Source organism: Piliocolobus tephrosceles, chromosome 12 (genome assembly GCF_002776525.5).
Source record: "Piliocolobus tephrosceles isolate RC106 chromosome 12, ASM277652v3, whole genome shotgun sequence".
In the NCBI taxonomy this organism is placed as follows: Eukaryota; Metazoa; Chordata; class Mammalia; order Primates; family Cercopithecidae; genus Piliocolobus; species Piliocolobus tephrosceles.
In genome coordinates this window covers 116,210,790-116,224,865 of record NC_045445.1, presented here as the reverse complement: position 1 = coordinate 116,224,865, position 14,076 = coordinate 116,210,790, and the positions used below count along the sequence as shown (strand labels likewise).

Below are 14,076 nucleotides of genomic sequence, written 5' to 3'. Positions count from 1 at the left end.
ACAGGAACCACATGATTATCTCAATAGATGCAGAAAAGGTCTTTGACAAAATTCAACAGCCCTTCATGCTAAAAACGCTCAATAAATTCGGTATTGATGGAACACATCTCAAAATAATAAGAGCTATTTATGACAAACCCACAGCCAATATCATACTGAATGGGCAAAAACTGGAAAAATTCCCATTGAAAACTGGCATAAGACAGGGATGCCCTCTCTCACCATTCTTATTCAACATAGTGTTGGAAGTTCTGGCTAGGGCAATCAGGCAAGAGAAAGAAATCAAGGGTATTCAGTTAGGAAAAGAAGAAGTCAAATTGTCCCTGTTTGCAGATGACATGATTGTATATTTAGTAAACCCCATCGTCTCAGCCCAAAATCTCCTTAAGCTGATAAGCAACTTCAGCAAAGTCTCAGGATACAAAATTAATGTGCAAAAATCACAAGCATTCTTATACACCAGTAACAGACAGACAGCCAAATCATGAATGAACTTCCATTCACAATTGCATCAAAGATAATAAAATACCTAGGAATCCAACTTACAAGGGATGTAAAGGACCTCTTCAAGGAGAACTACAAATCACTGCTCAGTGAAATAAAAGAGGACACAAACAAATGGAAGAACATACCATGCTCATGGATAGGAGGAATCAATATCGTGAAAATGGCCATACTGCCGAAGGTAATTTATAGATTCAATGCCATCCCCATCAAGCTACCAATGAGTTTCTTCACAGAATTGGAAAAAACTGCTTTAAAGTTCATATGGAACCAAAAAAGAGCCTGCATTGCCAAGACAATCCTAAGTCAAAAGAACAAAGCTGGAGGCATCACGCTACCTGACTTCAAACTATACTACAAGGCTACAGTAACCAAAACAGCATGGTACTGGTACCAAAACAGAGATATAGACCAATGGAACAGAACAGAGCCCTCAGATATAATACCACACATCTACAGCCATCTGATCTTTGACAAACCTGAGAGAAACAAGAAATGGGGAAAGGATTCCCTATTTAATAAATGGTGCTGGGAAAATTGGCTAGCCATAAGTAGAAAGCTGAAACTGGATCCTTTCCTTACTGCTTTTACGAAAATTAATTCAAGATGGATTAGAGACTTAAATATTAGACCTAATACCATAAAAACCCTAGAAGAAAACCCAGGTAATACCATTCAGGACATAGGCATGGGCAAGGACTTCATGTCTAAAACACCAAAAGCAATGGCAACAAAAGCCAAAATTGACAAATGGGATCTAATTAAACTAAAGAGCTTCTGCACAGCAAAAAAAAACTACCATCGGAGTGAACAGGCAACCTACAGAATGGGAGAAAATTTTTGCAATCTACTCATCTGACAAAGGACTAATATCCAGAACCTACAAAGAACTCAAACAAATTTACGAGAAAAAAACAAACAACCCCATCAAAAAGTGGGCAAAGGATATGAACAGACATTTCTCAAAAGAAGACATGCATACAGCCAACAGACACATGAAAAAATGCTCGTCATCACTGGCCATCAGAGGAATGCAAATCAAAACCACAATGAGATACCATCTCACACCAGTTAGAATGGCAATCATTAAAAAGTCAGGAAACAACAGGTGCTGGAGAGGATGTGGAGAAATAGGAACACTTTTACACTGTCGGTGGGACTGTAAACTAGTTCAACCATTATGGAAAACAGTATGGCAATTCCTCAAGGATCTAGAACTAGAAGTACCATATGACCCAGCCATCCCATTACTGGGTATATACCCAAAGGATTATAAATCATGCTGCTGTAAAGACACATGCACACGTATGTTCATTAAGGCACTATTCACAATAGCAAAGACTTGGAATCAACCCAAATGTCCATCTGTGATAGACTGGATTAAGAAAATGTGGCACATATACACCATGGAATGCTATGCAGCCATAAAAATGATGAGTTTGTATCCTTTGTAGGGACATGGATGCAGCTGGAAACCATCATTCTCAGCAAACTATCGCAAGAACAGAAAACCAAACACCGCATAATCTCATTCATAGGTGGGAACTGAACAATGAGATCACTTGGACTTGGGAAGGGGAACATCACACACTGGGGCCTATTATGGGGAGGGGGGAGGGGGGAGGGATTGCATTGGGAGTTATACCTGATGTAAAGGACGAGTTGATGGGTGCTGATGAGTTGATGGATGCAGCACACCAACATGGCACAAGTATACATATGTAACAAACCACGTTATGCACATGTACCCTAGAACTTAAAGTATAATAATAATAATAATAAAAGAGAACAACAGAAATTATCTGGAAAAAAAAAAAAACAAAAACAAAAACTGAGTTTGCAGTCTGGTTCAACCAGTAATCTTTGTCTTCTTTCTAACTTTCATAGAAATCTCCTTCATGAAATGTCTGATTACTACCAAGTCTCAGAGGTGGTTCAGCTAGTACTTCAACAACAGAAACCTGCTGAAATTAACCAGATGAACTAGCGTTCCTAAGTTTTTCAATGGGAAAACTGAACAAAATGGAGAGTTGACAAAGAAAGCTTTAAAAATCCCATGAGTTTGACTACATTTGAGACAAATTTCTTCCTGACTTTAGACCTGACCTTCCTTTTCTTAGAGCATTTACTCTAGAAAACTTTATAAATTATTTCTCTACTTTTTTGAGATACAAATATTCTCCTAGCCTCTTGTCACTTTTATACCTCAGGAATAAACTTTCTCAAGGACTTGGGAGCTAGCACTTTGATACAGAATCATCAGAAAAGATATCACCCCTATCTGCTAGTCTTCTGTTGGGAGGATAGGAATCTAACTTTGATAAGTGCCAATCAGCAAACACAGATGGCCTAACTAAGCACATTGCCTAACCTCCCTCCTGATATCTAGTGCTTTCCCACTAACTAATCTCAGCACTTAAAGGTTTTCCTGCCTTTTGTTTCAGCAGAATTGAGTGCAATCTCTCTCCTCTGTTGCAAAAGTTTTGAACACAGTCTTTCTTGCCTGTTGTCTAGTGCAATTTTGATTTGACAACACTCACAGCAATGTGAACACACGCAGTGTTCAATGACTTTAATGATCAGTCACTACAATTGAGTCCTTTGGTAGTTTTCAACATGGATTTGACATTATGGACAATTATATTCCTTATACTATAAGGAAGAGCCAGCAGAGCCACATGTCATGTTCATTTATAAACCACACAAGGAAAGTGATTCTAGAGGGGAGGATAAAAACCCCTCCCTGTGATTAAGATGTCACTAAGCCTTAACATAAAATTATGTGCCCTACCACACCTCATATTTTAATAAAAAGTTTGGAAAGCAGTAGTCAGTCTTATGTCAGATAAATAGTATACCTCTAGCTCATTATTGAAGGCATTCATCAAATATTAAAAACATAAGACCCTTTATAGAAATTCTAAACTGGTCCCGGGATCTTAGCATTCAATTATCATTTCTGAAATCTGAAATCAACATATTTTATGTCTAAACTGAGAGTATATCTGAAAATCAAAATTCAAAGGCATGCCTTTTAGTGGGCTGACTGGTGGGAAAGGGCTGTGATTACGCCTAATTTTCACCCTCTACATCACGATCTCATTGATTATGTTTCTCAGCTTGCTAAGGGTTCTGTGAGGTGATTTTCAAGATGAATATTGCTATTTGCAGGATTTCCTGAATAGGAATATTTCGGGAGTAAATTGCACAAACCAAGCAATGTGCAGTCAATTTTCACTCCAGCATAAACAATGTATTAGAACACAGCCCTTAAAGCCTTTTTTATTTGGGTTTCATTACACAGCTAGCTGCATTTCATCAATAAGCGTGAAGTACCAAGCAGACAAAACTGAGGTTCACAGAGGATATTACATATTTTTCTAACAGGTGTGCTCAGAGTTTGACTAGAGAAAACAAACTACCCGAACGGCAAGGCCTCAGACCCTTTGTTTCCGAGGCAGCCATGGCCACCATGGCCAGACAAAGCAAGTTTCTTTACATTTAGGATTTGGAGCTAGTGGTGTGGCTGTTTGTAGATCTAGTTTCTTTGCATTAACTCTTTCTTAAGATTTTATTAAAGGCAATTTTTTTTCCTTGTGTTAAAAAAAAGAGCATGGGCTCAAAACTCCTCAAACATTTTATTTTTGGTGTTCAATAGTCTGAAACTAAGTAAAGCAAAGTCTAGTGTCCCATGTTTCTTTAATGGAAAAATAGTTTAATTCATTTAAACAGAGGAATACAGCAGGCTGTAAGGACTAACATCCCATATCTTAAATCAGAAAACCTGTGCAATCTTAATAAATCATGTATTAGTGATAAGGAATGGAAGCTAGACAAAAAGGGATAAAAAAACAAGGTAAATTATTATTCACACAGGTCACCATTTCCTAATTATAAGCCAGGGGTTTGAGAATTATTGGGAGAAACTCGCAAGTCCTCAAATCTATTATTTTATGTTTCCCCTCCCCCCTACCTTGGACACAGCCACAAGCAGAAGAAAAAGGTTAAAAGAGTATTTTTGAAATCTGCACCCCAGAGATAAAAATCTCGGAATATGCTCAAGGGACTGAAGCCAAGGAGTTTTCTGCCAGGAAAAAAGCAGCTCCCTTTCCCCTCAGTGAATTAAAACAAGCTGCAGGAGGCAAATATCATGACTCTCAGAAACTATACACAGCAGTGAGAGTGGTGACTTGTAGCTTTGATAAAGAAAAGTGATTAACACAACCGAGCATGGCTTTCACTTCAAACTGCAGGGACCCATTTGGCAGAACCCTATGGGCCATAGACAATTAAAGACCCAATGTGGGTTTTCAGTAGTTGAAAACCATTCTGGGGGGCACAGACTGGGACTAAAGTCATTTTAGTTGAGTCAACAGGATCTATTTGTACCAAGGGATTAAAACAAATCTTTTCTTAAATGTATCCCGGGAAGAGAGATAGCTAGCATTGAGTATTTTAAAAATTATTATAATAAAGAGGCACATTTTTACCAAAGATTTCATTTAAAAGAGTAGAATGTGCTTTTACCGTGAGCTACAAAAAGCTATTTCTGATTGGGAGGAAAGACTTTATGGCCTTTCCTCTTTGCAATATTACGTCAATTACTTTTTAAGAATATACTGGATATAAGATAATTGAGAATTTGGCTAAGGTTATTGTGTATTGGGCCAAGTAACTGCACTTTCTTGTTGGGGTTGTTTATTGAGCAATGAAAAATCAGTATTCATGAGATGTAGTTGTACTGGTGAATAGGAGCTAGTCAAATACCTCTGAGTACATTATGTACTAGCTAAGTGGAGAAATGGTCAGGATCCTAGAACTGATGGCTTCCCTGAGATGATGATGTGTTTTGTACTCATCTAGTCTTGCCCCTTGTGATCACATATGACTAAAATGCAGGGCGGTGGGATATCAGAAACCACATCTCAGTATCAAGACTTCCCCTGTGCCTTTAATGTGCAGGCTTTTGTTACCCATCGTGTATAAATTCTTAAAGCTAACTAAATTTGTTACTGGGTAAAGCCTATTGTGTCTCACAAACTTAATCATCAGACTGAACCCAAGACTGTGCCACTGGCTGAGCAGGCTGAGTTTTGTCCTGGTGAAATGATGTCTACTTGAGACTTCCACAGTGCCATCTGCTCTTGGGGAGTAGTTATCAGAATGGTAGACATAAGTGTCAGGAGGAAGCAAGGTAAACATAGTGGAGAACATTTTGCTAATCTAACTCATTTTAGTTGTAGCAAACTTCTCTCTATCTCCTTATTGTCACTCATGCCCATCTTCCCCAAACTTTTACTTCCTCTTCACTAGAATATTCTCAAACTTCCTTTTTCCTTTGCTCTCAGTTCTAGCAAAACAATAGTTAAATGGAGATGAAAATGTTACGTTTTTACAATCCTGGAAAGTAAATAAATTTAACAATTAAAGTCAATTAAATAAAAGAAAAACTACTCAAAAATGTTACTTATCTTTTTCACTCTGAAGTTGCCCAACAATACATTCATTAATAGATTGTAATTTCAATGATTTGGTTTATTTGATTGGCTACTTAAAGATTTTGGCCAATAAGGAGATGCAAAACAGGGCAGCATATTGAAAGAATCTTTGGAATAGATTCCTTGAAAGGGAGAAAAGAGGATCACTCAGCATTTATAAGGACACTAAAAGAAGGAGATAGTGGTGTTCAATTGGCAGGACTGTCTAAAGCCCTATGCTTACCTGCAGCATCTCATTAGTATTCTGGGTGCCCTGGTACCATCTTTATCCATTGACTTAAAAGCACTTACGAGTAACCATCATTTACTGGATCCTGGACTGAATGTGTTTGATATGAGTGGAGAAACAGAGATAAATAAGAGAATACCCTCTGCACTCAAAGAACAGTGCAGATTTGTAATGAAATATTCAGATGTATAAAATTTAAGTGTAAATCAACATATGAACAATGGGAGATGCATAAAGAGGTTTATAAGAAATCCTAACAGGGATTCTAACTCTACTTGGGGTACGGAAGAAAACTCGGAAGAGGCAATGACTTTGAATTCATTCCTAAAGAATGAAAGAAAATTCGTTATATCAAAATAAACTGAAAGAAGTCATTTAAAGAACAGAGAAAATCAAGACCACAGGTATGACATGAAATTACATGGATGGAAAGTTACCAAGTAATTTGATGTGGCTAGACTATATGGGGAGATTGCTGGCAGAATGAGAAGATAGAAAGGTAAAGTGTAGTCAGTCTGAGAGGGCTTTACAATGTCTACAAAAGAGCCCAGACATTATATTTTAGAAACCTAATCTCATAAACAACTTCAATTTTGGATAAGGAATCTATGAATATGTATTAAGCACAATTAAAACAGGGATAGAAAATGTATCATAGTAACAAATATGACACAGGCGTTCTAGTAATATGAATTTAATGAAGACCTTATTTCTAGTAAATGTCGAGGAAAAAGTAGCATATTCTAGTAAAATAATAATTCTTATTATCATTATGACGACAATGATGATGATGATGATGACAAAGATTCCCTTCCTGACTAAACTTTAGTCAGTCTTCTGAACCTTCACCTCGGCTCATCTTTGCACTCCCCTGTAAAATCCAGTTTCAGCAAAGAAGCCTGTCAGTTTTGCAAGAACCCTTTACCCTTGGTACCTGATCACCCTCAGTATTCTCTGCCATTCCCCAGGGATTGTCTGATAACCCTGGCCCATCTTCAGCAAGAATCCTGTGAGGTTGGTTTAGCCAGAATCCCACTTACCCCTGACGTTTCCTCTTAATTTTCCATCTACTGGCTCCTACCCTGCTCCTTGGCTATAAATTCCTACTTCCCCTGTGCTGTATCTGGAGTGGAGCCCAATCTCTCTCCACCCGACCTCCTGTAATACTCCATGGCAGTGGTACCTGTGCCTATTGCGGTGATCCTGAATCAAGTCTTCCTTACCATGCTTCAACAAGTAATACTTTTTCTTTAGTAATGATACAGAATGAGAAAATTCAGTGATATTGCCATTTTTCTTAAAAAAGAAAAAAATATTTAAAGCAAAATGTCCCTACCTTGATGTCAAATGGTCCTTCTTGGTTTGGTTGGTTATAAATTTCCAACTGATTCCTAATAGGAGACAACCACAGGAGCAGATGATTTAACTGCTCTTCAAGGTCTTCAAGCTTTTTTCCAAGCTGCCCAAGGTCTTTTATTTGAGCTTCAATTTCTCCTTGTTTCTCAGGTAAAGCTCTGGAAACCTGAAAGGAAAATAGATTTTAAAAAGGTAAATAATTCTCAAGGCATAAGCCAAAATGTTTAAAAATATATTTTCAAAAGTTATTTATCATGAAATGTTGCAGAATCTGACTGATGTTTGTTATTTTAGCAGTATAATATTGATTATTTACATATATGACATGTTGGTATTTAACCAATGTATTAGAAATTATTCATTAACACGCTACAAAAATTCTTTGCTTTAAAGAAACTAATGCCGTTTTGGAATTGCAAAACATACACCTTACACAAATGCAAAGCCAACTGCAACTGATAAAGTAAAGAAGTACATATTTCATTTATTCACTCAGTTACTAGATATACTGGTATGTTGTGTATTATATGCCAGACACACTTCCTTTGTAGTTATAAAAATGAATAAGCCAAGTTATTCAGCATTAGTACCAGATATATAACACAGGTCTTCTAAATCCCAAATGAGTGATTTTTATTCAGTGCGTATCCTAAAATTAAAACCAAACCAACTATATAATTTTGTTTGTATAGCAATCATTTCTTCTACTATACTTGCTTCTAGCTTTCTTTTATGTCATGGAAGACTGTAAAAGGAAGTCCTTTTATGTACAAGGAAAACTGGTAAGTTATGTGTTTTTGTGAGCTATAGTTTGTGAGTCCTAGTAAACAGAAGCAGGTGCTTGAGATGGGAAGTAAAAAGAACATTTGGATTAGAGTAGACTATAACAGAAAGATTATAGGTTATTTTTATTAAGAGATCAGTGTGTGCCAACCATCGTCCTTGGAAGTTCCACTTTTGTAGACTTCCTTAATGCATCCAACAATGCTATGATATAGATATTATTATGATCCCACTACCACATGGATGATGACGTTGGGGTTGAAAAATCATTAAATAGGTTAGGAAGCAGTATGACATGGTATTAAACTTTGTGAGGTCTAGAGTTAGGCCACTTGGATTTCAATTCTTGTTCTAGTTCTTGCCTAACATTTTAGCCCAGTTTTCTCTAACTCTCAATGCCTCCTCTATAGACTGGGGACAATGATAACACCTACTTCATAGGATTACTGTTAGGACTCAATAAAGTCATCCCTGAACATACCTTAGAGCAATACTCTGCATGAGAGTGAATGACAATAAAGTTATTAAATAGTAGTGATTATTGCTCAAGCTTACAAGTAAATAAAGAGCCAGGATAGGCTGGGCACTGTAGCTCATGCCTGTAATACCAGCACTTTGGGAGGCTGAGGCAGAAGAATTGCTTGAGCCTAGGAGTTCGAGATGAGCCTGGGCATCATAGCAACAAACCCATCTCTACAGAAAAAAAAAAAAAAAAAAAAAAGAGCCAGAATAAACAAGAGTAAAACAATTTTCTTCAGAATGTCAAGAGTTAAAACCGACAATCCAGAATAAAGAATTTAAACTTGTAATGATAGCTCTTTTTGAGACTATTAATAATACCATTGTAATACAAAATATTACACTGCAATATGAATAAAATTTTATAATATACATCTGTTCCATAATAATATAATATTACAAATAATAATAGAGAAGATTTTAAAAATAAACTAGATAATATACTAGTGTGTCACATAAACAATGTCACATGCTTTGGAACAATTGTTTTAGATACTTTTTAAATAAGTACATTCTTTAATTGGATACAAGAGTTAGGAGATGAAAAAGAGAAAGTTGTGGAGAAAAAAATCAATTAATGTATAGAAAAATGAATTTTAAACAAGATTGTATATGTAAACAATATGTACATTGAAACACCTTGTAAATGCATGCATATATGTTGTGAAAAATTCATGAGAATGTATAAGTAAAGGATTAACATCTAGCCTGGACTGTTGCAGGTCAGTCTGGGACTGACCCTAGGCTCCCACAGCACTGTTTCCTTGGAAACACTAACTTTAAGATGAATGAATGGGAGATGCTGGGCCTGCCTTTGTTATGTGGAACTGCACCTCATTGCGGGAGCTGTCAGTTGGAATACAGTCCTTGGATCCACGTGACTACAACGGTGTAAAAGATTGATGGGAAATACAGGTGGGGGCTCCTGTTGAAGGTGACCCGCACACATCTTGTGTCTCATTCCTGGCAGCCTTTCCCTGTGTGGGTGAGAGCTGGACAAAAGAAGCATCGTGTTTCAGGTAGCACAGAATGTCCATGAATCATGAATTGAGATATTGTTCTCTTTGCTCGATTTGTGTTTTGTGAGTTCACATCCATAACTACACCTGTGGTGCTGAACCTTCCTGTGTGTGTGTGTGATGCAGGTGATGTTACAAATATAATCCTACGTCTGTAATACATGATCTAATAATGTCCTCAACTTATTTTTCAAGAATTTTAAAGGAGGTAACTAAACATTTTATTTTTATTGGATCATTTTCTACTCACAAGTAGATGTAAAAAGCATTTTACAGCTTCAACTAACAACCTCTAAAAGCCTCTAGACTCTGAAGCTACTGAGATAATAGCCATCATATTTTCCTAAACTCTCTAAAACTGAGCGATGAACCCCTTTTTATCTATCATGAAATTGTTCACGTTTCATTTAGGCTTCATATATAAGCACAGAAATCTGTGTAACGTTTAACTCAGATTGCTGGTTTCCTTATTATCCTCCCATACTATCCCTTCCTTGTAATAGAGGTAAAACAATTCCTGACAAAAAAACAAAACAAAACAAAACAAAACAAAAAAAACAGTGCAATGGGTCAGATTTGACTAATATCTGGAATAATGAAATGATAGCTTATCATGTGAAGAAATTTTCAGCTTAATTATGACGATACTTTAGGTTTATCCTCTCAGACCCTGTCTTTCCCACCATCATAACATTTACCTCATGCTATTTAACTTTTTATTTACATTGATCCTTCTCACTGACCTTTGATTTCTGGGTCAAACAAGCTCTGTTCCTAAATATGATAGACCTTCAACAAAAGTTTGTTAAAGCAATTTCCAAATTCAGGATTATTATTTTTTCAATGTAAGAAGCAATATATGTCTATAGTAGTCAACCACACACACACAAAAAAAGTAAATTGTATCCTCAAGTTAAACAACTTTAATTGACAAAAATATCACTAAACCGGACTATATAAAAAATCAAAAGCTTCTGTATGACCAAAAAAGCCATAGGCAAAATCAAAAACAAATGAACAATTATGAAAAATAAATGTTTGTGACTCATATCTAAGTTAAGGGACTAATTTTCCTAACACATAAAAGAGCTTCTGCAAGTTAATAAGAAAAAGGCCAACAACTCAAAAGAAAATTGGACAAAAGATAAGGACAGTTCACAGAAAAGAAAATACAAAGGATTTTAAATGCATGAACAGAAGCTTAGCCTTGGTAATAATGAGAGAAATGAAAATTAGAGCTTCATCTATTGCACTGGCAAAAATTCAAGTCTGCAAATACACTATGCTGCCAAGGCTGTGGGAAAATGCAGACTCTTCTACACGGCTGATGGGAAGTATACATTTGTGTACCTCTTGTGGAAGGTAGTTTGGCCATATCTATGAAAAGCATGTAACCTTTGACCTGGAAATTTTATTCCCAGGAATTTCTTTTGTAGATTTGTTTCTAGAATTAAGGTCAATGCTCGGTGAGGGTAGAGCAGATGATGGGTAGGCTGAGATATTTTTAACTGTACCTTTTATATTCTGAACAGTGTAAATGCATTACTGTACTAGTCTGCTCTCACACTACAAATAAGGACATATCTGAGACTGGGTGATTTATAAAGTAAAGAGGTTTAATGGATTCACAGTTCTATATGGTAGGGGAGGCCTCACAATCATGACAGAAGGCAAAGAAGAAGCAAAAACACATTTTACATGGCAGTAGGGAAGAGAGATTGGTCAGGGGAACTCCCATTTATAAAACTATCAGATCTTGTGAAACTTATTGATTATCAGGAGAACAGTATGGGGGATCCTTATCCATGATTCAGTTATCTCCACCTGGCCTCACCCTTGACATGTGGGAATTATTACAATTCAAGGTGAAATTTGGGGGGGGGGGGGACACAGCCAAACCATGTCAATTACTTTTGTAAAACATTATTTAATAAGGAAAACTACTGTACTAGCTCATCTTCCTACCACAAAATGTTGTTGAGAAATTACACTTTGCATATTTTAATAATGAATCATTATTATTCTGGTATAACATATCTAAAGCCATCAGTGAAAAATGCTCTGAATAGTTTTCTTTGGCAATATCTCTTAATGGTTGGGTGGAAATCAAGTACTTTTAACATATAATCTTTTGTGCTCTTCTCCACTTTAAAACAGTTTCTAGGAATTGAGAGTATTCCAAACAGTTCATGGAAAAATATAACAGGTGTGAGTAATGTATAACGTGGAAAAAGAGTAAGGTTTGTATCAGATTCTATGTGTTTTAAATTCATTTACTTTTATATTTACTATTTTGCATTCACATCGAAGTATAGACACAAACACCTGACCAGTAAAATACATCATTTTTCTAGTAATCCTTTTAAGTATTATAAAACCATGCTCTTCATACAACGTGTTCCCTGTGGTGAAAGAAAACAATTAAACACGTTCAATTCCCTTACATGTTAATTTAGTATCTAAGCAAATCTTGACCTAATTTCACACAAGATTACTTTCCTTATTCTTTCAATTTCTGAATGTTAACTTCAAATGTATAGAAGTTTTAATATTAAGATAAACAAAAGTGTCTGTTTTAGAAATAAACATATTAAGATGGATTTCATAACACAAAAAAATTTAGAAAAATTAAAGTGTTAAGCATAAAAATAGGAAGAAGAACTGGAATAAAATATTGGTGTGGGGAAGCCCTTTAGAAGAAAAAAAGAATTTAAACAAGATTGAATATAGTATGTATATTGTTCATCTATAAATTAAAGCCAATAATCAAAATGTAAACAAATGACAACTGGAAATATTTGCAGCATATATTAGACGCAGGGTAATAATTTTAGTATATAAAAATGTATTTTAATGAATGAAAAAGGAAAAATTTACTGGAAAACTGGATAAAGAACATAAAAAGAAATTGACAAAAAATGTAAACAGCCAATAAACAGGAAAAAATCCAAACAGTTAGTAATCAGTGAAATGCAAATGAAAACAGCAATGATATACTATTATTTATCTATTATATTAGTTTCTGTAAAAGGTATTTGTCAAAGTTCTGGAAAACAAGCAATTTTATGATCCTCATTGGAGCCCTAATTATTATACAGTCATTCACCACATTTCAATCAACAACAGACTGACTGTGATCCTATGAGCTTACAATGGAGCTGAAAAATTCCTATTACCTAGTGACGTCACAGTGCAATGAATTACTCTCATGTTTATGGTGATGCTGGTGTAAGCAAACCTACTGCACTGCCAGTTGTATAAAAATATAGCACAGACAAGTATGTACAGTACACAATACTTGATAATGATAATAAATGACCATTATTGGTTTATGCATTTATTATACTTTTAATTGTTATTTTAGAATGTACTTCTTCTACTTATTAAAAATAAGTTAACTGTAAAACAGCCTCCGGCTGGTCCTTCAGGAAGTAGTTCAAAAGAAGGCATTGTTATCATATGAGATGGTAGTTTCAGGAATGTTTCATTGCCCCTGAAGACCTTTCAGTGGGGGACAGCGTGCGGATGTGGAAGACAGTGATATAGATGATCCTCACCATTGTAGGCCTAGGCTCATGTGCATGTTTGTGTTTTACTTTTTAACAGAAAAGCTTAAACAGCAAAATATTAAAAATAAGAAAGCTGATACAATAAGGATATAAAAATATTTTTGTACAGATGTTCAATGTGTTTATGTTTTAAGCTAAGTGTTATCACAGAGTCAAAAACTTAAAAAAAAGTTTATAAAGTAAAAAAGTTACCAGAAGCTAAGGTTAACTTATCATAAAAGAAAAAAAATGGGCTGGGTGGGGTGGTTCACGCCTGTAAGCTCAGCAATTTGGGAGGCCGAGGCGGGTGGATCACGAGGTCAGGAGATGGAGATCATCCTGGCTAACACGGTAAAACCCTGTCTCTACTAAAAATACAAAAAAAAAAAAAAAAAAAAAAAAAAAGAAAAAATGTGTCTTCATGAATTTAGTGTAGCCTAAGTGTACAGTGTTTATAAACAGTATGGTACTGTATAATAATGTCTTAGATTTCACATTTGCTCACCAATACCACTCACTCACTGACTCACCCAGAGCAACTTTGAGTCCTGCAAGCTCCATTCATGGTAAGTGCTGTATGCATCTGTACTAATTTTTATCATTTGTATACTGTATTTTTA

At 35.7% G+C, this 14,076-nt stretch overlaps 1 protein-coding gene across 1 annotated transcript in view; it reads right to left on the bottom strand.

The window, feature by feature from the left end:
* DMD (dystrophin) overlaps positions 1 to 14,076 on the bottom strand; it is a 2,292,995-nt gene that overhangs the window by 753,609 nt on the left and 1,525,310 nt on the right. Inside the window, 1 exon segment of the mRNA XM_026451980.1 lies at positions 7,568 to 7,753. Within this exon segment, the coding sequence (XP_026307765.1) occupies positions 7,568 to 7,753 (186 nt within the window).